The sequence below is a fragment of the Brachionichthys hirsutus genome, chromosome 19 (genome assembly GCF_040956055.1).
Source record: "Brachionichthys hirsutus isolate HB-005 chromosome 19, CSIRO-AGI_Bhir_v1, whole genome shotgun sequence".
Taxonomy (NCBI): domain Eukaryota; kingdom Metazoa; phylum Chordata; class Actinopteri; order Lophiiformes; family Brachionichthyidae; genus Brachionichthys; species Brachionichthys hirsutus.
In genome coordinates this window covers 11,246,232-11,270,722 of record NC_090915.1, presented here as the reverse complement: position 1 = coordinate 11,270,722, position 24,491 = coordinate 11,246,232, and the positions used below count along the sequence as shown (strand labels likewise).

General features: G+C 51.8%; 2 protein-coding genes across 2 annotated transcripts in view; one reads left to right on the top strand and one right to left on the bottom strand.

Annotated features, from left to right (window-relative positions):
- Positions 1-7,958, top strand: part of LOC137908827 (tight junction protein ZO-2-like) — an 11,555-nt gene extending 3,597 nt beyond the window's left edge. The window contains 20 exon segments of the mRNA XM_068753249.1: positions 240-343; positions 902-1,055; positions 1,716-1,827; positions 1,954-2,084; positions 2,158-2,239; positions 2,320-2,470; positions 2,576-2,684; positions 2,794-3,013; positions 3,095-3,282; positions 3,358-3,453; positions 3,540-3,619; positions 4,588-4,798; positions 4,923-5,023; positions 5,132-5,356; positions 5,438-5,536; positions 5,662-5,868; positions 6,172-6,249; positions 6,490-6,541; positions 6,544-6,574; positions 6,694-7,958. Coding sequence (XP_068609350.1) covers positions 240-343; positions 902-1,055; positions 1,716-1,827; positions 1,954-2,084; positions 2,158-2,239; positions 2,320-2,470; positions 2,576-2,684; positions 2,794-3,013; positions 3,095-3,282; positions 3,358-3,453; positions 3,540-3,619; positions 4,588-4,798; positions 4,923-5,023; positions 5,132-5,356; positions 5,438-5,536; positions 5,662-5,868; positions 6,172-6,249; positions 6,490-6,541; positions 6,544-6,574; positions 6,694-6,850 — 2,588 coding nt within the window. The 3' untranslated portion in view covers positions 6,851-7,958.
- Positions 7,959-8,848: 890 nt separating this feature from the next.
- On the bottom strand, positions 8,849-16,994 carry LOC137908410 (amyloid-beta A4 precursor protein-binding family A member 1-like). The gene is made up of 13 exons (XM_068752814.1): positions 15,466-16,994; positions 15,090-15,360; positions 14,133-14,327; positions 13,763-13,802; positions 13,464-13,609; positions 11,547-11,579; positions 11,351-11,437; positions 11,070-11,270; positions 10,712-10,891; positions 10,217-10,429; positions 10,008-10,127; positions 9,797-9,937; positions 8,849-8,920 (listed from the first exon to the last, which is right to left on the bottom strand). The coding sequence occupies exons 1-13, from the start codon at positions 16,992-16,994 to the stop codon at positions 8,849-8,851; spliced, it is 3,228 nt and encodes a 1,075-aa protein (XP_068608915.1).
- Between the last annotated feature and the right edge of the window lie 7,497 nt (positions 16,995-24,491).

Genomic DNA, 24,491 nt, shown 5'->3' with positions numbered 1-24,491 from the left:
ATTTTGTGTGCGTCTATATAGCAATTATAAACATATATTGTTATTAGCGTTGATTTGAGCGTTTATAGACGGACAGAACAAATTATCTTTGCAGTTATTCTGGATGGGAAAAATGTATTTGAGTTACGAGCTCAGTCCAGTATACTCGTGTGTGAAGGTATTACAGTACTTGCGGCTGTAGTACACTTGGGGTGGGACTGTGTTTTGTGTCGTGTGTTTACCTGTTTCTTTTGCTCCAGAGTACGGTCTTCGTCTGGGCAGCCAGCTCTTCATCAAAGAGATGAGCAACACCGGGCTGGCTAACAGAGAAGGGAACCTGCAGGAGGGAGACATCATATTAAAGGTGACGTTGCGGTTTGATCAGCGGGCGGCTTGGCGAGCTTCGGGTATGGATATCACAGTCAATTTTTATTAGTGATTATTGATTGATTACCTTTTATGTTTACGTAGTAATTTCCTTTTCTTAAAAAGAGAACATACAAACTCAGCATAGAAAGGAATCGAACCCGGAATCTGTGAGGCAGCAGCGCTATCCACTGCGCCACCGTAAATCCTTGCGTTTCACAAACGGGACCGGCGAGCTGACGGTTCTGTTGGGTTCTGTTGGGTTCTCGACGTTTGGATCCACACACTTTTGTTTTTAGCTGCGTGGTTTCAGGCGGAACAGTGAAGCAGCAGCAGGATGAGTCTCAGACTTTAATCCAGAGGATTACTTTATAATCTGACGTCCTCACATCACAAATAAAGAAATGCAACACGAGACTCCGATCGTGAACTGCAACAATGTTGGTGTTGGCGGAACAAAAAGACACGATGTTGTGTTCAAGAGAAAAGTTTCTGCCTTTTTATTTCCTGAAAGTGTCACTTTTACCGTTTCACGCTGTTGCGTTTTCCCGGTCAGATTAACGGAACGGCGACCGAGAACCTGTCTCTCGGCGACGCCGGGAAGCTGATCGAGAAGTCTCGTGGGAAGCTGCAGATGGTGGTGCAGAGGGACAACCAGCAGGTGCTGATCCGAGTCCCCCCGATGGTGGACAGCGACTCGGAGCTCGACGGTGAGAGCAGCAGGTCCTACGCGGTGTAGCGGCTAACCGGCGCGAGCCATCAGGATCGACTCATTCACAAATAAAAGCTCTACTCGCGCGGCAGGATTTAGTACTGTTTGATTAAATGTGTAAAGCTGTAAAGTTTACCATTAGCATTGCCTCCTTTTTAATGTCACATGACCAAACGGCATGCCGTGATTTGTCCGGAATGATGTTTGCAGGGAGGGGAGGGGAGCCGGCAGACCTGTGACCCATTTCTTCTGGGACGTGTGTGTGTGCGTGTGTGTGTGTGTGTGTGCGTGTGCGTGTGCGTGTGTGTGTGTGTGTGTGTGCGTGTGTGTGTGCGTGTGTGTGTGTGTGTGTGTGCGTGTGAGCGTGTGCGTGAGCGCGTGTGTGTGTGTGTGTGTGCGTGTGCGTGTGCGTGTGTGTGTGTGTGAGCGAGCTCACTGGCTTCAGGCGGGGTGATTTAATCCCTCAATCGTAATACTTCTCTTGGATGTGACAGCGTTTCATTAAGTGAAGGCCGGTGCTCCGTCCAGCGTCCCTCTGATCCGTTGTGGCTGTGCTTTATTGATCCCACCATTATCGGCGTCCTCCGTCCCGATCGGCCTCGGACCATGAAGGTGGATCTGGACCGTCGTGATGACGACCGACCCCGTTTTGTTGCAGATATCTCCGAGATCGAGTCGTACCGCTCTTACTCTCCGCAGGACGACAGGCGAGGCCACCACTCCGACCTCTCGTCCCACTCGTCCAATGAAAGGCTTCGAGACAAACCCAGGTGAGACATTGTGGGTCATGACGAGGACTTCACCCCCCCCGGGGGCTGCAGTTTGCTGCTGGACAACATGCAACAAGAGATCCCAACCGACTTTCTCCAGTTGATCCTTGATTATTTTTTCCCCAGAGAGGACCCGCCCAATAGGCTAGCCAAAATGGGTGCTAGAGCAACTCCCTTCAGAGGGTTCGACAGAGCCGCAGAAGACACGCCCCCTTCGCCAGCAGAGAGGGAAGCGCCTCGACCAGAAACGCCACCAGGTAAACCCGTTGAATCTTCCTGCTAGGTTCAGGAGCGATGGCGAAAGCACGAAGGTTTGTTCTGTCCCTGCAGCAGCAGTCGCTGCGGCCCCGAAAGCTCGCGCCCCCCCGAAGGTGCCGCTGAAGCCGAGCGTGGAGGACCTGGACGTGTACGGGTCAGTTCAACCGTCCGGCCGTCGACACCGTCCTTCCGTCCGGTGTTGAGCTCGTATCGGGACTGTCTCCCATCGTCCAGGCCGAGCACGGTGATGGTGCGCTTCCAGAAAGGGGACAGCGTGGGGCTCAGGCTGGCGGGGGGCAACGATGTCGGCATCTTCATCGCCGGCGTTCAGGAGGACAGCGCCGCCGAGCAGGAGGGCCTGCTCACGGGAGATCAGATCATGAAGGCGAGACTTCATCTGTTCCACCTTCATCAGGATCCACATCGTTTCTGTTTTTATATCAGATGTTTTCTGGGCCGCTTCTCACGGCGTTTCCTGTCTGTCTTCCAGGTGAACAACGTGGACTTCAGAGACATGGTGCGCGAGGACGCCGTCCTCTACCTCCTGGAGGTTCCCAAAGGAGAAGATGTAACGATTCTTGCACAAAGCAAACCTGAAGGTAGAGCGTCTCCAGCACAGCGGCGCTTAAAGAGGCTAACGCTAACGCTAACATTTATTTAGCGTTTATAAATTACGACTGGAGCGTCTTCGCTTGTCGTCTGTTTCAGTGTACAAAGACATTTTATCGTCGGGCAGAGGAGACTCCTTCTTCGTCAGGACCCACTTTGAGTTTGAGAAGGAGGCTCCTCAGTGCCTCCCCTTCAGTCGAGGACAGATCTTCAAAGTGACGGACACGCTGTACGACGGGAAGCTGGGCAACTGGCTCGCCATCCGGACCGGCGGCGACAACCAGCTGCTGGAGAAGGGAATCATCCCCAACAAGAGCAGGTGTGTTTGTGGTGCATGATGGGAAAAGACCTGCGGACCGGTTCAGGAAACGATGCCGCTGCTTTTCACGTTGTCTCGCAGAGCGGAACAAATGTCCAACGTTCAGAACGCTGCTCGGGCGGCGTCGGGTAACGACAGAGGGGACTTCTGGAGGCTGAGAGGTCAAAGGGCGGCCAAGAAGAAAGACCTGAGAAAGAGCCGGGAGGACCTGAGCGCAGCGCCGATCACCACGCGCTTCCCTGCCTACGAGAGGGTGGTCCTACGGGAAGGTACCCGAGACGCGGAGCGGTGAGGCTTCCTGTCCGGCCGCCACTGACTCCGGATACTTCTCCAATGATTTTCAGCCGGTTTCAAGAGGCCTGTCGTGATATTTGGGCCGATCTCTGATGCAGTGAATGAAAAGCTGGCCAACGACATGCCAAACGACTTTGTGGTTGCCAGTAAGTGCTGCCCCCCCCCCCCCCCCCCCCGTGAGTTAGGCGCCGTTTGAGTCGTAATCCCACGGCGTGATTCTTCTCTCATTCAGGAACGGAGCCCAAGGATGCAGGAAGTGACAAATCCTCTGGAGTAGTGAGGCTCAACACCATCAGACAAATCATTGAGCAGGTGTGTGTGTGTGTGTGTGTGTGCGTGTGTGTGTGTGTGCGTGTGTGTGTGTGTGTGTCATTTTTTTCGTGGACCGGGGAGAGGGGGGGGTAATTAAACAGAAAATATGAATCTAATCTCACCAATAAACTTTATATTATGCATTTGCAATAACTATTAAGCAAACATTACACCAATATCTACTCACCATTAGTTCTGGTCTCAATAATCGCTTCTGTCCTTCATGTTCACGTTTTTTCTTTCTTTGGCTGTTAAAAGAAGTTTTATTTTCTTGGAGGTCGTCGACTCCTCTTCTTCCTCCTCTTCTTCCTCCTCGGTTGGACTTTCCCATTAGCAAAGAAGCTCTCCAAAGACGTTTGGTTTTTTTAAAATTTATTTTCACTAGTTCACGTCTGTTTTGAGTAACGTATCACGTGACCAAGAAAATTCGACGGCAATGTTACATGAAATCCGGTCGTTTTTCAAAATAAAACACCTTTTAGACGCTAATAATCGATACAACGGAAATTGTATAAATTAGTTATTCTTTCTGTGCGGCCCGGTAACAAATGCCTCACGGACCGGTGGTTGGGGGCCGGTACCGGTGGTTGGGGGCCGGTGGTTGGGGGCCGGTGGTTGGGGGCCGGTGGTTGGGGGCCGGTGGTTGGGGGCCGGTGGTTGGGGGCCGGTGGTTGGGGGCCGGTACCGGTGGTTGGGGGCCGGTACCGGTGGTTGGGGGCCGGTGGTTGGGGGCCGGTGGTTGGGGGCCGGTGGTTGGGGGCCGGTGGTTGGGGGCCGGTGGTTGGGGGCCGGTGGTTGGGGGCCGGTACCGGTGGTTGGGGGCCGGTACCGGAGGTTGGGGGCCGGTACCGGTGGTTGGGGGCCGGTACCGGTGGTTGGGGGCCGGTGGTTGGGGGCCGCTGCTGTACATGACAACGTTGTTCTATGAACGGACTTGGACCAGGACTAACATTCGCCGCCTCCCTCAGGACCTCCACGCCCTGTTGGACGTGACGCCCAAAGCCGTGGACACCCTGAACTACACCCAGTGGTACCCCATCGTGGTCTTCTTGAACCCAGACAGCAAGCAGGGCGTGAAGACCATGAGGAACCGGCTCGTACCCGGGTCCAGTCGCAGCGCGCGCAAGCTCTACGAGCAGGCCGTCAAGCTGAGGAAGACCTGCTCCCACCTGTTCACCGGTATCTGGGCGTTCCGTCTTTGACCTGGGGACACCTGGACATCGTCCTCCGGACCTGGAACCGGAGGAGGACCCGGAACGTCCCGGTTCATCAGGTGCTCTTGTGTTTCGTTTCGTTTGCTCAGCGACTATTGACCTGAACTCGGCCAATGACTCGTGGTACGGCGCCGTGAAGGACTCGATCCAGGAGCAGCAGGACCGAGCCGTGTGGGTGTGCGAGGGCAAGGCGAGTCCCCCCCCCCCCCCCCCCGCCCAATCAGGGCGCCTCGCGTCAACCAGGCCCGAGTCGGCAGCAATGACGCCGCTTCCTCTTGTCGTTTCTTCCCCTTCTCAGCTGGATGGCTCAGAGGAGGACCTGGATCTCCATGACGACCGCATGTCCTACCTATCGGCGATGAGCGCCGACTACCTGAGCATGGACAGCCGTCTCGCCAGCGACTACGAAGACACGGCAGATGAGGGCGGGGCTTATACTGACAACGAGCTGGACGAGCCATCGGAGGAGTCGCAGCCCGTGTCCGCCATCAGTCGGTCGTCAGAGCCCGTCCTCCCGGACGAGGTGAGAGCGCCCCCCCCCAAACCGCACTGTGTGTGTGTGTGATCTGAGCCTGTGTGTGTGTGTGTGTGTGTGTGCGTGCAGAGGCCTGAACCCCGGGCTCGCATGAGGAGGTCGGGGAGCAGAGAGATGCTAAACAGAGAGCCCAGTCCGCCCCCGTCTTTTGTTCCTGAACCCCCGAAGGTGAGATCGTCCCCGTTGTCCGTCCCCGTCCCCCCCTGCTCGATGTCTCATTAGCTCCGCCTCCCGCCCTTCAGCTGGACGGCTGAGCGAAACGGTCCAAACTAAACCGTCCTCTCCCGCGACAGGTGCGTCCTCACGCTCGGACCGACTCGTCACGCAGCTACGAGTCGCGCTCCAGCAGCACCATCAGCAGCGACGCCGTGGCCGGAAGCAAGCCCCTCCCCCCTCCCCCCGTAGCCCTGAAGCCCGGCATCGCCCGCCCCAACCATCTGCCAGAGGAGCCGAGCCCGGAGAGGGAGGAGGATCCTGCCAACAAGTCCTTCCTGGGCAAGGTTGGGGTCCTGATAGTCGTCCCTCTTGCTGCCTGTCCGCTGCTCCGTTAATAAATCGCTCTCGTTCTTCTTTCTTCGTCCTTTGCTTCTAATATGAACAGAGAACGGGTGAGCAGGTAACGGAGCGCGTTGCCCTCCTCTTTCATCCATAAACGCTTTACTCATCTTCATCAGCTCCACCCAGCGGCCTCGTCTTCGCCCATGTCCATTGTTTAAGAGTCGCCTTCACAGGAATCTTGTGCAGTTTCTGCAATGACTCATCGCTGGAGCATGAAAAGTGCTTCCCTTTTGCTTTCCTCTTAGATTAAAGCCTTCGAGAAGATGGACCACTTGGCCCGAGCCCAGAGGATGCTGGAGCTGCAGGAGGCAGAAAGCGCTCGGGTCAGAACCCTTTTTATTGGCCCGATCCTTCGTGGCGACGTGTTTATTCATTGAGCGGTCGGAGGTGACAGAGGTGACCTTCCTCCTCCCACCTCAGCAGCCGTTTAGGCGTGTAACGCCTCCAGCCGGTCCTGGACTCGCGTGTCCGTGGAGCAAACGGAGCTGGAGGAAGCTGCATGAACGACATTTAAATGCCGTGTTCGATGTGACACATCTGGGTCTGCTCTCATCTGTGCACAGCTGGAAATCGCCCAGAAGCATCCGGACATCTACGCCATCCCAGTGAAACTTCCAAGCCCAACCTCAACCGGCCCCAGCCAATAGGGTTAGAGCGCCGCTGTGATGACGTGTGTTTGGGAGCTTTAGCCTTACCAGAGGAAGAGCTAAACTCCTGTGTGTGTGCGCGTGTGTGTGTGTGTGTGCGTGTGTGTGTGTGCGTTTCAGCTCCAGCTCCAATCCGGAGCAGCAGCCCCCCTTCGGGCCGCCGTACTCTGAGAGCAGAGGGCAGGAGGATGACGAGGCCGAGTACCGCAGACAGCTGGCCGAGCAGACCAAGAAGGGCTACTACAACCCTCAGAGATACAACGACACCGAGCTGTAGCTGGGGGCGGTCTGTTGCCTTGGTTACCGCGTCTTGATGTAAACTTGAATGTTTTTCGACACTAAGTTCAGACGCTTCACGGATATTTGTGTAAACACAAATGTCAAACAGAAAGAAATGAGCAGATTCGTGGCTACTCGCCTGACCCGTAAATATATAGGGCGTGTCCTTCCTTTTAATGGGAGACCCCAAAAAAATCCTCTTCATAAGAAACACGTCCAGATTTCCAGACTCGGCCTTTAGAAAGGAGTTCCGTTCTGTGAAGATGGTGAAGAGTGAGATGGATGGAATCCTGGAATCCATTCTGAGGTCTCTGTCATGCGGGTTCGTCCGTGACTCTTTCAGGATTCTGGAAGTGAGCGATGATGCTTTTAGTGAGTTTTAGTGAGCAGGTTTCAGCCTCTTTTTCTTGCTGTTATAAACTAGCTGTCGTAGTAGAACTCAAACTGTGTTTGCAGATTCCTGCAGCTCCTCTCATGTCAAACAGGTGTCACTCCTGTTTCACTCTCAAATATCGTCTCTTTTTTTTTTATAGACGTTAAACTGTGTAAAGATTTTCAAGTGCCTTCCTGCTCTGGCTTTAGCTTGTGAAAGATCCACAGATCAGGGTCTTAGACTGATCAAATGATTTTGACTTGTTAACGGCTAACTTATTTAACTGTTAACGGGTGTTAAGAGCAGACATTTAAATAAGTTGCCCGTTTTTCGGGTCCTTTTTACTGTCGCCGTCCTGATCAATACGGGACGGAATCAAACTGCCTTGACTGTAGAGAGATCATGTACAAACGGCCTGTTTATAAAGCATGGCTGTGCGTGCGCACCAGCTGAATGCTCTGATGATGAGGAGGATGATGAAGCTGGCGTTGGACTGAAGGCGTGCAGCAAACCCTGAGCCTGATGTTTATATGTCGGTCTTTTGCTTCCACCCAGAGACGATCATGTTTTATATTTTGACTGCACACTGAACCCGGTCACGTCTTTGTACACAGGAGAACCTGGACGTGTGACGACAATCAATGTTGGCCGATCGGTTTTTAATCTTTGATTTCTTTTACTGTATAATGTTGCTGAGAAGAAAGAAATGATGAAATAAATCTCTTCTAACTTGTCAGGAACTGAAGTTCGTTCACTCTGACTTCCTGATCCATGGCCAGGATAATCATTGTAACATTAGAAACCCTCCTAGGTGTTTTACCGTTTTATATAAACTCACAGGAATATGCAAGTTTCGCGTAGAAAAACTCCTAATCTATTTATTTATGGCTTCAAAGAGCGATGGAACCATTTTTATCTGCCTCCGCCTGCGTTCTCGTGTTTCCACCCGAGTCTCGGCTCGGCCTGCGCACCGCGATCGGAGATCTCTAGCCGTTAACCCTGGAATAAATGGACAAATGTTTGTACGGAGAAATACTGCAACAGGACTTCCTAAATGTATATCCCACAGTTTCACTTTTTTAAGGCAGTCCGGGGATTAGTAAAGGAGAGCATTTTGGTTGCTATATTTGTGAAACAGCTGTATTTACAACGATCCTCTTGCACATGTGACCTTGGGTCTACTACAGATTCAGAAACGTCCCGTGAAGAGACTATTTAAGCATCTATCGCAGGCTTCCTGCTCCGTGTACGAGACGGTTTCCCAGATCAAACATTTTGTGACTGAAGCCTAATTTAGTTTCTACGTTTGCAGCTGAAAGCATTCAGTGTAACTCGTGTTGAAACAAACCAACCAGACTGCTGGCCACCGTCTGAGTTTATTCAGCTCCAAAGTTCCTCATCGCTGAGTTCATAGGTCCACGTTTAGAGTACATTCAGATAGAACTACCAAAGGGAACATTTACTCTGTTTGCCACCTAGATACGCACGATAATACCCACAATGCCTCTTTGGTCCTACGATGAAAGCTCAGATAATCTGCTTCCGCTGTCACAGACGGTTCACTGTACAGATTAAGGCGAGTGAAGCGTCCAATCGGCTGTGAGGAGTGGGTTGGGGGCGTGTTCAGATGTAGACGGGCTGCTCCTGTGCCGTCAACAGGCGGTACATCGCTGCAGGCATCGTCTTCATGTGGATCTGGAGCAGAAGCAGGAAGTTAATGAGGTTCAAGGTGCCGACCCAACCTTCACTTCAAACAATGGTTCGTAAACATCAACATTGATTCTGTAGTTTGCAACGTTTCCTCCTTTAGAATGATCTATCTGATATGAGGCGGTTGTTTTCCACTGCGATGGCTTTGGGGGTTTTTTTTTGCTTTTCTCTGGTCTCACACACAAGTAGGCAAAGGATAGAGAGGAAAACTGAAAGTGGAATCAGTCTGAAATAATTCACGAATCACTGCTTTTCTGGAATAACAGATTAAAAAAGAGTGCATTTTCAGTACCTGTCAAAACTCTTAATCTGTGTTTAGTACTCATTAAAACTGAACTTCCTTCAGGTATTTCAAACTAGAAGCTCAACAGCCACAGAGATTGTGAAACATTGAAGGGGGGAGCGCGGAGCAGGGACGTGGGATGTGAGGCGTGAGATGTGGGGCGGGCGTGGGACGTGAGGCGTGGGACGTGAGATGTGGGGCGGGCGTGGGACGTGAGGCGTGGGACGTGAGGCGTGGGACGTGGGACGTGATGCGTGGGACGTGGGACGTGAGGCGTGGGACGTGAGATGTGGGGCGGGCGTGGGACGTGAGGCGTGGGACGTGATGCGTGGGACGTGGGGTGTGAGGCGTGGGACGTGAGTCGTGAGGCGTGGGACGTGGGACGTGAGGCGTGGGACGTGAGATGTGGGGCGTGGGAAGTGGGGCGTGGGACGTGAGGCGTGGGACGTGGGCTGTGAGTCGTGGGACGTGAGATGTGGGGCGGGCGTGGGACGTGGGCTGTGAGGCGTGGGCTGTGAGGCGTGGGACGTGAGGCGTGGGGCGTGGGACGTGAGGCGTGAGGCGTGGGACCCGCCTACCTCTCCCATGGCGTTGGACAGAATCTGAACGATCTTCTCGTGGGCCGTCGCCACGACGCTCTGGCTGTTGATCTCGATGATGCGGTGACCGACACGCACGCCGCCTCTCTCTGCGATGCCTCCCCGCATCAGGCTGCAGATCTGTGGGGACGCAGTTTTATAAGAAGACGACTGGATCTGGTCTCAAATCGGAACACAAATAAACGCTCACAATGCCGTTCTGGACGCTGAAGCCCAGCTGGTATCTGAGGTCCGGCCTGCGGATGAGCACCATGGTAACGGGGGGACACCTGACGATGTTCATCTTGATCCTGGACTGAGACTTGAGGCCCTGCGGAAGGAGAGTCTGGTTAGCGGTCGGAGTTTATATCTTCCGGGTCCGTTTCTTCGTGGGTTGTTGGTCTGAGGGCGGCGGCGCACCTTGATGATGCTCTGGCAGGTGTTCAGAGGTAAACCCACCAGACTCGTCCCGTTTACGGTCATGATCTGGTCTCCGGTGTTGAGTCGACCCGACTTCTCAGCTGGACCAGCATGCATCATGCTGGCGATGATGACCGTTGGGAGGATGGACCCCCAGCCGGACTCCACGATCACCACGCCCAGGATCTCCCCCCTCTGCTTCTCGATGTAAACCTGCAAGGAGACGCGTCCGGCTGTGATAGTTTTCCCACAGGCGCTCAGAGGGAGGCGGGTCTGAGGTCACTGAGGGGGGGGGGGGCACACAGCTGTGACTTCAGAAGCAGCTGCACCATCCGGGGGAAAACATCGACTCACTTCTGTTCATATGATCTGAGCTCAACGTCAAATGTCTGATCGGGTTGTAAAGTGGATTATTGGATTAAATACCGGCAGAAATCGTCTTTGAAGGCCGTGGAGTACCCGAGTACCCCCCCCCCCCCCCCCCCCCGCGCTTACGTCCTTGCAGTTCTCTGACTTGGAGAAGTGGATGAGGTCGTCGTTGTACATGTCCTGGGTGCTGAGGAGGTCGCTGTACTCCCTCTGGCTCAGATCCTCCGGCTCGATGCCGTTGGCCCTGAGGAACTCCTGGTAGGCGACGCTGAAGGACTGGCCAATCGACTGAGCGATGAGCTGGGCCTGAGGAAGATGAGGGTGAGGAATGACGCTAATGTTTAGCATCTCTGTTCCCGGAGCATTTTGGCTCAGCCGTGCACAAAGGGGCGGAGCAGGGAATTATGTGAGGTGCGATTCTCGAGTCTCCAGCCGGGACGGGCTGGTGAACCGGAGGTGAATGAAGGAACAATCGGGGACTCACGTCCTCGGACTCGAAGACGTGGCAGATCATCCGGTACAGCCGCCTGTCGTCGTGGGCGACGCTGGTCTGCTCCGCCGTGCGATCCAGCTGTTCCTGCGCGCTGCGGGAGCGCACCATCTTCCCCCGGGCCATCAGCACCACCATGTTACCGATGTCGGCGATGTAGGAGACGGTCCTCAGCGGCAGGTCCATTAGAGACTCCTGGTGGCCAGACATGAGACGTGCTGCTGCTCTGAGGACGCCGCAGCGCGACGGAGAACCGAGAGACCGTCGTCTCCTACCTGCGTGTCTGCATTGAGGACTCTGATCCTCTGCGTGGACATGAACAAATCGACCTCTGCGGTGGACGGAGCCTCGCCGTCGGGGCTCTGCACGCCGTCGGGATGTTCAGCAGACGGAGGACATATTCAATAATAAGTCCATCTCCTCGGTGGGACATTAGCGTCGGAGTTAACATACGACCGTAAACCAACCAACCTTCTTCCTGTTCTTCGCCTGCTTCTGAGCCGCCTGCAGAGATCAGAGAGACGAGACGAATCAGGACAATAGCAAGAGACAACGCTGCTTCCCCGGAGACCGTCTCCAATCAGAGTGTGTGTGTGTGGGGGGGGGGGGGGGGACATCGCTACTGTCCATCACATCTGACAACAGCAGGCAGCCGGAGGCCGTCGCAGCAAACGCTGTCAAAGGTTTCGCCTCCATCAATGTGACAATCGGCCCCGAGGACGAGCGGCCGCCTCGTGGTGGGGGTTCGAGCCTCATCCGCCGTTTGCTCGATTGAGACCCTCAATGGTACAAGCTACGTCCTGAATATTTACCTGCAGCAAAGTCACCACGCATGCAGGTAGGACCCATTTAAACCTCAGAACCTCACGCACCTCTTTGGCCTCCTTCAAAACGGCCCTAAAAATACACCTTTCAGGGGGACAGAAACGGAGATAGTCATCACGACTCTCTCCGGATCAACCCCCCCCCCCCCTTTTTTTTTGTCCACCTACGTTGCACATATTAAGTGTCTTGGTAATTTATTGTAATTTATGTAATTTATTGTCATTCATTGTCATTTTACATCTGTGGTGTGATTTATTGTAAGTTTGCATCTGTGGGGTAAATTATTTTTTATTTTTTTATTTTTCTAATGTTATTTTGCATCAATTGAGTTATTGAATTTTGGTTTTATTTTATTGGTATTGTTAAATGTCGATGATTTATGTACGAAGGACTTTCAACGGAAACAAGACCGCAAGGGCTTTTTAGAAATGCTCCTCTTAGACAGGATGTTTGATGATGATGAATATATTTATTAGATAGAATGTAAGTACAGTCACACAGTAGCATGTATTACAGTACAAATACAGTCACACAGTAGCATGTATTACAGTACAAATAGATTACATAAATTACAATAAATTACAATTTGACTGTATTCGTACTGTAATACATGCTACTGTGTGACTGTACTTGTACGCTAACATTCTATCTGATAAATATATTCATCATCATCATCAGAAACAGGAACAGAGCTGCCTCACAGGAAGAGCTGGAACTAAAACGTCTTCATGTACTGCTACGCCTCTAAAAATATGAATCAGAGCGCATTAAACGACTAACGCCCTCTTGTGTTTGACGTTTCTAAGTACCGCTGCACCCTCGTGCGCTGCCATTGGTGCGTTCTCCAGGCTCCACGGCCTCGATGGAGACTTTATGCAACACGGAGCAGCAACCCGAGGACGTTCCAACCGCTTCAGTTACATCACCGATGCCGCCGTCTAAAAGCAGCAGATATGATCTGTGAGCGCCCTGATGTTTGTTATACGTGCTAATTATTACTACTTTAATAATGAATGAATGGATGAATGAATGAATGAATGGTTTACTTGGTTGATTGATGCATTTAAATCAGTACAGTAGAAACTAATCCAATCATATATTTGCCTTTTCCTTATATATTTCCTTATTCAGTGTGCTGATGAACTGAATCAGCTTATCACTACATCAAGCTAGCCAATAAAAATCAGTACAGGAAATTAATATTTTAGTCTATTCCATAGCTTGACACCAACAGCTGGAACACATCTGGACTTCACATTGGCTCTTACGTAAATAAGTAATAAATACATAAATAGACCTCTTTGATGGTAAAAACCTTCCCGTAGTTTAAAGAAATTCTAATATTTTATTATTACGTTAATAATATCCATCTTTATTAACGATCCTTATGGCCCCGTTTTGTAATTTAAATAAATCATCTGTACTATAGACTGAGGCTTTTCCTATAAAACAGTTGAATCTGGGCTGCATCACGTCAGACACCGTTCCCGAATGCAAGCAGAAACATTTGGATGTTGAATGAATATCTTTGACCTTTTGACTCCAGAATGAAATCAAGCTCACCCGGACTCGGCTCATGGCCTCCTGTGCCTGCTGCATGCGGGCGCTCTTTGTGGGCGTCCTCTCCGACAGCAGGTGGGTGCAGCCCAGGTAGGTCGCTGCAAAGATGATGCCATCAACAAGGTCTTCAGGGTCACACGGTCCGGGCACTGCACCAATCAAACGCACTCGTTAGGCACATTCAGAATAGGAAGATATCATCTGTTCAAACGGGAAGAAGCGTCTGAAATTTCAGGACATTTTTGAGAAATAAAAATGCAGCCGAGCAGGATAGAAATTAAAGGTGGAGGAAGTCCATTTACCGTCCACGAACGTTGGAAACTCAGGAAGAGTTCTGCGAATCTGAGAAAGCAGAAAAGAGAAAAACTAAATTCACCATGTCGCCTGTGTTCGACGCTTCTCTGACACCGTTTTTCCTTGTCTTGCAGTGTGGGCGTGGCCACGGGAGAGGTGGCTGAACACCTGGAACACCATTCTGTTGTAGATTCAGCGAGAAGCACTGCAGTCTGCAACGTACCTGGATCTCATTCATTTTTTTGCCAGCATTAAAACGACGCTCAATTTTCTGTTGGAGGTTCTTATTTGCAGATGTCCCCATGGCGACGCAGACAACTGTCACTGGATGACTTTGACACTAAAGAAAACTTCTGAGTGTTTATCTGAAACTGGCACCTCCGGGAGCGATGGCTGCTGTGGAGGAGGCGGGGCCTGGTGTGCATGAGGCGCGGCGGCGTCCCTCTGCCCTGGATGCTGGCTGTGGTCGTGTGGAGGATGGAGGGATCTGGCTGACTCATCGACCGGCTCCTGGGCAGGAAGTGAGGCATAGCGGGGCGGAGACTCCGAATCGGAGGGGGTGTGAGGTGAAGACTGGAGGAAGCAAACGGGGAAAGTAAAAGTCTTTTAAAAACTCGCTCCTCTCAACAACGAAATCAGGATTTAATCCGACAATAAATGAAATGAGCCGTGGTCGCAAATCTTTAGCAATAGAAGCTAACTTCATCCTTCATTCATTCATTCATTCATCCTTCATTCATTCATTCATTCATTCATTCTCATTCATTCATTCATTCATTCATCCTTCATTCATTCATTCATCCTTCATTCATTCATCCTTCATCCTTCATTCATTCATTCATTCATCCTTCATTCATTCATTCATTCATTCATTCATCCTTCGTTCGTTCATTCATCCTTCATTCATTCATTCATTCATCCTTCGTTCGTTCATTCATCCTTCATTCATTCATTCATTCATTCATTCATCCTCATTCATTCATCCTCATTCATTCATTCATTCATTCATCCTTCATTCATTCATTCATTCATCCCTCATTCGTTCATTCATTCATTCATCCTTCATTCGTTCATTCATTCATTCATCCTTCATTCGTTCATTCATTCATTCATCTTCTTTAGGACAAGACGATCATAATCGTCTCGTCATCAACCGCCTGTCCAAAATACAGGTCATAGGTCTGCTGGAATTGCTGCGAGTCGACAGTGCTAACCATTGCACCACCACCCCGCCCGAAAGCTAAATTGGTTATAGCGGTAGAATTGTGGCGCTGCGGCTGTAGAACGATTTGACAGAACGCAGTGACCGTTCATGGGGAGTGAAGTCAGACTCACGTGGCCGGCGGTGGTCTGCAGGGGGGGTCCGTCCTCTGTGGGGCTGAACTCCTGCCTCATCACCCAAATGGGTTCGGCGGGCTTGTCAGGTGTGTAGGGGGAGCGAACGGTCTTCGTCTTCACTTCCTCAATCGCTTCCTTGATGTCTTTGATTGCCAGGGTAATGGCGTCTCCCGGAACCCTTGAGCCTTCCTCGTCTTGCGGACGCACCGTGTTCTGCCCCTCCTGGGCCGGGCCCGAGCTGGTCTGCCCCTCCTGGGCCGGGCCCGAGCTGGTCTGCCCCTCCTGGGCCGGGCCCGAGCTGGTCTGCCCCCCCTGGGCCGGGCCCGAGCTGGTCTGCCCCCCCTGGGCCGGGCCCGAGCTGGTCTTCCCAGACGTGGGGCTTTTGGCCTGTGTTCCTGCCCGTCTGTGGGTCTGCCTGTGACTTGTGTGAACAGGACTTTGATCGGCGCCGTCTTCACCGTCAGACTTCCCGTCGTAGTGGTGAAGGCGGCAGCCGACAGAGCGGTCCGGAGGGGAGTGACGGGAAGCTCCATCTCTGCCCCGCCTTGAGACATGATGAGAGGACGGGGGTCCTTTTGGTACATTCCCGTGTTTATGGTTGGTAGGGGGTTCTTGGCGAGACTCCAGCCGGACCTCACTGGGCTCCGCCCTCCAACCAGGTGGCCTGTGAGCTTCTCTGGTTAACTCAGGGTAGGAGGTCCTAAGGGGCTCAGGGAAAGACGTGGGGTGTGACTTTGCCTCGTCGACGGGCTCAGAGTGTGGCTTTTGGTGGGACTCTGAATAGAAGGCTGAATAGGCTTTTGGATCCGCTTCGGAGCAGGAACTGAAGTGAGATAGTGAGCACGATTCAGCACAATCCTCCTCATCATCATCATCATCTTCAGGTAGCAGGTCATTGTCAGGCAGAGGGCTGAAACTCGTGTCCTCGCTGAAGTGGTGGAGCTGGGGGAGGTTTGGGAGGTCAGGGGACGAAGGGGGAGTCGGCGAATGGAGTGGCGGCGGGCTGTGGAGCGGTCCATCCATGCTGAGCGAGGCAGCGCTCTCCGTGTCGGAGCAGAGGTCAGTGATGTCCCTTCCCTGAGCTGCTCCCTGATTCACCTCCACCTTCTCTGCTCCATCACCGGGTGCCTGCGCGTCCTCGTGGCTGCAGCTGGAGCGAGGCGCGGTCGGGTGGCGACCGCCGTCGCCATCCGCCCGCTGCTGCTGTTGTTGTTCTTCGTCCTTCTTAACTTCCTCCAGGTCCGCTTCACTCTCACCTTTGCACCCCTGGATGTTCTCCTTCTCCCCGGTGGGCGAGTGTCCAGGGTGAGGGGACAGGCTTAGGGTTAAACGACCCGCTGGAAGGTGGGTGGGGGTGACGACAGCAACCAGAGTCTGATGAGGGGAGTCCCTGTCCTGTGATTGGTTCATTACGGGACCAGTGGAGGATGTTTGCTGCGTCTGCACCTCCAATGAAACCTCTTTATTATCTGCAACAGCTGGGGAGCTCTGAACCTCCCCAACCTGCTGCCTCCGCCTGTGACCTCTGACTCTAGGGTTGGGGTCGCCATGACGCCGATAGCGGGCGACAGCAGGACGGGGTTGCTGGACAGGCCGCGGCTCGGCGTCTTGACTCTCCGTACCAGCAGCCATTGCTGGGATCTGACCGGAGCTCTGCGCGGGCCTTTGGCCCGGCCCTGATGGAGGTCGCCGTCGATGCCGAGGTGCTCCGCGGCCTCTCTGCGGGTGCTGGTGATGATGGAAATCTGGTTCCCCCTCCTGACTGAGCATTTGGCACGGCCTCCAGGACCGACGCACGGGAGGATCCCCCGGTGTCGCCCCATCGAGCTGCCCGCTCCTCGGAGGCACCGTGTGCTCCTCGCACGCTCCCCCAGACGCTCCTCCCTGGGAGTTGTGGCTCATGGTTGCCGTTTAATCCAATTTTTAGAACATCTCGTGTCCCAGAAAATCCTCATAGCACAGCCTGGGAGTGACGGAAACAGGGTGGACTGTGAATCACACTTGCATGCTAGCACCTCCTGGTATTCAAACATCAAAGTGTCCCTGAAAACCAGGCTCCAAACCTTCCAAAACAAACTGATTCGGCTACTCCTCAATCTGGGGCCCATGAGCCCCCTTCTTCCTGGACATTTTGCTAGCCTAAAATGGCTCAGGGTAGCAGACAGGGTTAAACAGCTCAAAATGGGATTGGCATTTAAAATAGTCAACGCAGCTCTGCCCTCAGTCCCCTCAATCCCTGCATACCTGAATAAACACCTCCACAGATTTAGTGACACCCACAGCCACAACACTAGAGGGAGCTCAAACAACAACCTGATTACCCCCTCCTATAGGACTAACATGGGTAAATCATCTTTTTATAATACTGCCCCCCAAGGGTGGAACTGTTTGACTCCTGCCCTCAAAACATGCACCTCTTTGGCCTCCTTCAAAACGGCCCTAAAAATACACCTTTCAGGGGGACAGAAACGGAGAGAGTCATCACGACTCTCTCCGGATCAACCCCCCCCCTTTTTTTTGTCCACCTACGTTCATTCATTCATTCATTCATGTAAAACAGAAACCTCATGAGGCCTGGATGCTGATCATCCACACTTTCACAGACTCAAACGAATCCAACGCACCCAGCATCTGGATGATAATTTAATCACCGTCATCATTAAGGTTGCAGAAATGGCAAGCAAGACTTAAATGTGAGCATGTTCCCCTTTTCCATTGTTCAATTTTTCTGTCCAAATAGATTTTGACAGATGATTATTTTTGGTTTTGGACTTTTGTTCTGAGAAAACAAGCAATTCGGGACTGATTTCAGAAATTAGTAAAGAAATCTATAAATTGTGCGACAGCTACAGAATTCTATCGTCACATTTCAGACTGAGAGGTATCTAATTATACAGGGGATACTCTTCAATGCAGCGCAGTAAAGCGCACATCTTTTTACCTAATACTAAGAAAACAACTGCAAACAGAGTAAAAGAGAAAGAAGGCTCTAGATTGTGAGGTGAATGCAGATGCTATAATGCTCATAGCAAATATCTAAATGCTCCGGATTCATCTGAGCACTTTAATCTGAGCCATCTCATCCATCCACCATCAGCTGGCAGAAGGACAAGGAGGGACATCTCTCCAGTCTCAGATAGGAGTTGACAGACGGAGACGTGTAGGGCAGCGAGCTGAATAATAAATAAGAACCACAGTTTGGATATTTATTTAATATGACAAGGCTATCAGGGTGAATGCCAGTGATCTCTCTTTCTTAGGCCTCACCGTGTCCTATTCAAACTGAAAAAGAACACGAGAATGTCATTGCACTAGCATGGCCACGATAAGGACAAATGTATAATCTGATTTAAACGGAGTCCGGAGCTCCCTATGTGAAAAGCTTAAGAGCATCGCTCATCATTTATTGTGCATACATTTCACTGAAGCTGCCTTTCTGACTTTAATCAATCAATCAATCATCAAATCAATCCTGATTGAAAGTGAGCAGAAGAATGTGTGAGTGTGCAGTGAGACATGTGGACAGCGTGCTTCCTGCGTACCGAGCATCTGAACGACTCCTCAAATAAACATGGCAGGTGAAAAGTACATCGTAGTTTTCTAGCGAGATTATTATCAAACAAAATAAACAACAACTTCAAAGACAACGGGAAACTGTTTCCATGGTTAGGGATCTGACTTATTAAAAGTGTTTTTTTTTTACTAATTATGACAAGTAAATATTTTAAGAAAGAAAACTAAGGAGTGGATTAAAAGGCACCAGAACGTTTTCTGGTGTTGTGTTTATGTGCAGATGGATCAATTCTAAACGTAACTAGAAAGACAATCAGAGATTGCAGACCCTCGCCTCCAACTATTCGATCTTATGTGACCGGATCAGAGGGGCCAAACCTGTTCTAGCTTGCTGCTCCGGAATGGGAAAAGATACAACTACAACTGTAACATATATGAAACTAGAATGAACTATGAGTGTTCACACCAAATCTGAAGTCTCTAGCTGCAGAATTGAGGTCAGGATAGACTCCTGAAAAACAAAAATTAGCTCTCAGATCCGGATTGGGATCCGGATCCGGCTGAAATTAGTCCTGGTCATAGACCTTTAAGGAGTACTTATGTGTGATTTCTTTCAGATCCATACCGCCATGCGTTTTGAAGAAATTAAGAAAAATGTCAAAAAGTGCCCTATCTCGCAATGTTAAAGAATCCTTTGAAACAATTCTAGAATCTGGATCCAGATCCGGATCAACACCATTATCGGGGAGGAACGAGCCACGGACAGAACCTTGCTTGTGTTCGGCGAGGGTAAAAATCAAATCCACAGATGGAGAGAACAGCGGAGGTTAAAGGTTAATGGTGCTCCTGTAATCTGAGCACAAAACCACAACGGTTTAGCACGGAACAGATGCAGCTGGAGGATGGATCCTCCTTGCAGGGACTTTGGGACTAGATGGCAACGGCTGGGTGACTCGGGGGGGGGGGGGTCCAGATCCAGATCACAGATGGCCCTGGTAACCCTGCAATGAAAAGTAAAGACCTGCAGAACTGTGAACTAAGCGTTGCACTTCCATCTGTCAGGCTGCAGTGAAAGCTGTGGGGCGGGGCGGGGCGGGGCGGGGCGGGGCGGGGCGAGGGGGGGCGGGGTTACTAGCCCATTAACTCGAGCAGCCACTGACAACAACACACACGTTTGCTTGTAATGGCCACTGGTAATTGTGTGCGGCACTATTTAGTAGGGCTGCCATGCTGTTGAACGTGTCGAACATCAAAGCTGTAACTTTAGAAATGACCAGGATCCCTAGGGGGCGCTAGTCTACGTCATAGCGGATAGAGGCTAGAGAACGTGAGTTACGAAGCGGTAGAGGAGCGTTTCCGCTAGCAAGCAGTCCCTCCCAGACAAGCATCTTTGTATCAGCTGTTAAAGAACGTCCCGATCTGCCCCTAGATGTATGATATAAATACAAATCAAACAGAGACGCATTCCCAACGCGTGAAAACACCTTATCAATAGCGTTGGAGATGATGATCTACATCTAGCCAGAGCAGGTCGAGGTGTAAGAAAGAAATAAGCTAGTTGGAATGCCATTTGCTGTACCGCCACCAAGGAGGCCATGTTTGTCCGTCTGTTAGCAGGACGATGGAAAAACCGCCGGTGGATCTTGATGAAGAAAGAAATCTGAAGATGGGTCTTGGTCTCACTTAGATCTCATTACATCTAGAGAGCGATCCAGATACCCGTCTGGATACAAAGAAATTACATTTATTTATAATGGAGGCTTCTTTTAAAAAAATTAATTGTGTCTTGAAAAATGTGCATTCAATACCTAAAATCACACAAAGGGGTCGGATGTGAACTCCCACGCAAAATGTCTTCTGGATCTGATCCAGAATGAGGTCAGGAAAAACATTTACATTTGAAAACCCTATTTATGGATTCAAATATGAGTTAAAAACACACATCGACTCCAATTCACCGTTGCTATGCATATACATTTATACATGTGCTGCTCCCCACAGAGGCTGCTCCCCACGGAGGCTGCTCCCCACGGAGGCTGCTCCCCACGGAGGCTGCTCCCCACGGAGGCTGCTGCTCCCCACGGAGGCTGCTCCCCACGGAGGCTGCTGCTCCCCACGGAGGCTGCTGCTCCCCACGGAGGCTGCTCCCCACGGAGGCTGCTGCTCCCCACGGAGGCTGCTGCTCCCCACGGAGGCTGCTCCCCACGGAGGCTGCTCCCCACGGAGGCTGCTGCTCCCCACGGAGGCTGCTGCTCCCCACGGAGGCTGCTCCCCACGGAGGCTGCTGCTCCCCACGGAGGCTGCTGCTCCCCACGGAGGCTGCTGCTCCCCACGGAGGCTGCTGCTCCCCACGGAGGCTGCTGCTCCCCACGGAGGCTGCTCCCCACGGAGGCTGCTCCCCACGGAGGCTGCTCCCCACGGAGGCTGCTCCCCACGGAGGCTGCTCCCCACGGAGGCTGCTGCTCCCCACGGAGGCTGCTCCCCACGGAGGCTGCTGCTCCCCACGGAGGCTGCTCCCCACGGAGGCTGCTGCTCCCCACGGAGGCTGCTCCCCACGGAGGCTGCTGCTCCCCACGGAGGCTGCTGCTCCCCACGGAGGCTGCTGCTCCCCACGGAGGCTGCTGCTCCCCACGGAGGCTGCTGCTCCCCACGGAGGCTGCTGCTCCCCACGGAGGCTGCTGCTCCCCACGGAGGCTGCTGCTCCCCACGGAGGCTGCTGCTCCCCACGGAGGCTGCTGCTCCCCACGGAGGCTGCTGCTCCCCACGGAGGCTGCTGCTCCCCACGGAGGCTGCTCCCCACGGAGGCTGCTCCCCACGGAGGCTGCTGCTCCCCACGGAGGCTGCTCCCCACGGAGGCTGCTCCCCACGGTGCGTGTCGCTCGCGCATCCCAGGAATCACGTATTTCGTTGCGTCTCGATGCCTGACATCCATTTTAAAACGTTCACGGTAGAAACGCCTCCTTTGATCAGGTGTCCGATCCGCCATCATCAAAAACAACAGAACCCATTCCGCCCCGGTTCCGTTCACCGGCTGCCGGACATTAATTATTCACCTGCATGTCGGAGGGGGGGGTCCGGGTCCGGGTCCGGGTCCGAGTCCGGGTCCGGGTCCGAGTGCCGCAGTAAACATTGCCCCAGATCCCGTGCCCGCTCGGCTCGGCTCGGCTCGGCTCGGCTGACAGCTTGGTCTGATAAGATTAGTGGAGAACTCGGCCCCGCCTTTTGCGCCGTGACGTCAGAGCGGATTAGCGACGCACAAAGCCCGTCGGCACGCACCGGTGATCCATGAGTTCATTCATTCACAACAGAGGATCAATAATAACGATTAGAGGCTGCTGCCATAAGAACAGAAACATTATTTTACTTCATGTTACACGACATGTAATAAGGATTTTTAGCACCACTCTATTTTCCAATAAGTGATCAATGTCTGATCAATGTCTGATCAATGTCTGCTCTGTCTGGGAGCTGCTGGACGGCTATGATGGAGAACACTCTTTCTCTCTTTGCCAGCGGGATCCGTACATTTCTGTAGAAATACTTTTTTTTTTGTCCAATATGCGTTGCTGTTGTTGGTGTTGCGGTTGGCGTTGCTAGGCAACCAGTCAGATCAGCTGGGTCCCACTGGACACGCGGAGAGACAGGATGTCCACTGGAAACACAGGACGTTAGTTGCTAATCTTCTATAATCGGCTAGCTGCGTTCACTCTTTAAGCAAGATGGATGATTGATGGTTTATTTAGTTAAATGTGTAAAATAAGGAAACGTTAGCATCCATATTACATCCACTGCTTCCATGGATTTAAAAACAATATTGTGCTTTTCCTGCTTTTAACCGTGTCCATCTTTCCTCTCAGTGATTCTCTCTCATGGCGCCTCCACCCCCGACCGGCAGAGGGCAGCCCTGCTTATCGCCCAGGTATGGAGGAGCATCCTAAAACGATTGTAATTTAATGATTGGAGCTTGTGCTTCTTGTATTGTCTTGGAGGATGGCAGCTATTTATACTTCTTAAAAACCGACCTGCTGCACATTTATTCTTCCATCTCTTACCCCGGTGTGTGTGGTTTGTGTATAGAATACAACTCACCACGTGTGCATGTGCAATGTTTTGTTTCTCACTGCAGTCGGTCCTTGATTTGTCTTAGTTAGTTAGTTATTTACTACCGTAGTTAGTTAGTTAGTTTTTTGTATTCTAGTCAAACTGTACATTCAGGCAGATCCTTCATTTTCAGGGACTAATATTTTGATATAATGTATTAAGTTGAAAATTAAAAAGACCAGACCCTGGGGAAATTATATTTGCATTGACACAGCTAAAATCGTCAAAAGAAACACGACGTTATTCCAATTTGAGCTGAAAACAGATGAATTTGTCTGGAGTCCAAGCCGGAGCGTTGTGTAAAAACGGCCTCCTCCACAAAGGCCTCGCTCGATTCTTCAGCTAGTCTGCTCTGAACCGCCGACAGTCCGACCGAGGACAAAGAGGGTCCAGCATGACCCTGGAGCCGCTACCCGAGGAGTATGAGGAGGCGCTATCAGCCCTTTGTGAACCGGATCTATTCGGACCTCCGTCAATGAAGTCACTCTCTGTGGGATCGATAGAGAAGGTGTGATTGAATATTTCCCCATCATCAGAATCGCTGCGATGATTTGTGAGGATTTGTAAACAGTCCGCAAAAAGGACAAACAAATTCCTGAAATAGCAAAACCTGAACGTGAACTATGTTACCATGGCGATGTCTAACCAGCTGAATCTGTTTCTGGACTCCACGAGGCCGATGAGCAACGTCGCTAAGGCATCATCCCAATTTACTGTATTGACGCCTTGCTCCTCAGGCAGGACAGCAGCCGGCGCAGAGCCCCTACCACCAGGCCGCCCACTTCCTCCAGCAGGTAGTCAAACCGTCAGCGCTTGCAGATTCACTCCAGGATGCAGACGTAACCGTCGTGGGGTTCTTTGTTCAAGCTGGAGACGTTTGAGGATCTGCTAAAACACGAGAAGCTAAACTCTGCTGAACGGCTGAAGGTTCGGATGGGTTCGAGTCATAATTGTGAGAAAGAATCACTTTTAAAAGGCAGCTGGCGTTCGGACCGATGAAGGACCTTCCTCTGCAGGGCCTTTCGCAGCTTGCTGAGACGCTCGGCGCGTTGGCAAAGTCCTACCTGGAAGCAAGGGAGAAGGTGCAAACGAGCCAGTCCGACCCGGAACGGTGAGGACGATGTCCGGATGAGCGGGCCGGAGCTGCACTTTTGTTTTCATCGTGTTTGTGCTCCTGTCAGGGAGCTGGAGGCGCTGATCTTACAGTTTGATCAGCTTTTGAAGAAGCTGAAGGAGAGGGTGGAGCCCACCTGCGAGGTTCTTCCTCCTGCCTCCTCCCCTCCACTTCCTCCACCCACCCGTTCATTTTCCCCCTCTGAGTTGGAAGAAATGGATCAAATAGAGGTACGGTCCCATAACGCTGGCTGTACGGCTGTTTCTGCCCTCGGCTTCACGTCACCTCCTCCTCACAGCGTTTACTGTCTGCCGTCCTTCTCGCTTCCTCCGTCTGTCCCGTCCCTGCAGGAGAACTGCGTGAGGTTGTTGATTGAGAAAGCTGACATCGAGAACGACAACGATGAGCAGCGTCTGAAGGCCTCAGTAAAAAAAAAAACTAACGATAAAATATATAGACCTGTAAATCTAGAAGCGTTTAATTCAAGGTATCGAACTTGTTTTGTTTTGTGTGTCCCCCCCCAGATGAAAAAAGCAGAGAGCAACTCTCTTCATGCAGACACACACGGCGCTCATCAGGGTGCGTCCAGCCGGTTCGTTCCCTCTTTCATGCGTCACGTGTGATAAAAACCGATGTATGAATGCTCCGATCACATTCCTGGAATACTCATC

Bases quoted from the DNA above. Each gene is read 5' to 3' on its own strand.
- LOC137908410 (XM_068752814.1), bottom strand. From the start codon at position 16,994: ATGAGCCACAACTCCCAGGGAGGAGCGTCTGGGGGAGCGTGCGAGGAG. The intron at 11,271-11,350 runs GTAGGAGACGAC...TCTGGCCACCAG, and splicing joins TCCTCAATGCAGACACGCAG to GAGTCTCTAATGGACCTGCC. The intron at 8,921-9,796 runs GTAGGCGGGTCC...CTTCTGCTCCAG, and splicing joins TGTCCAACGCCATGGGAGAG to ATCCACATGAAGACGATGCC.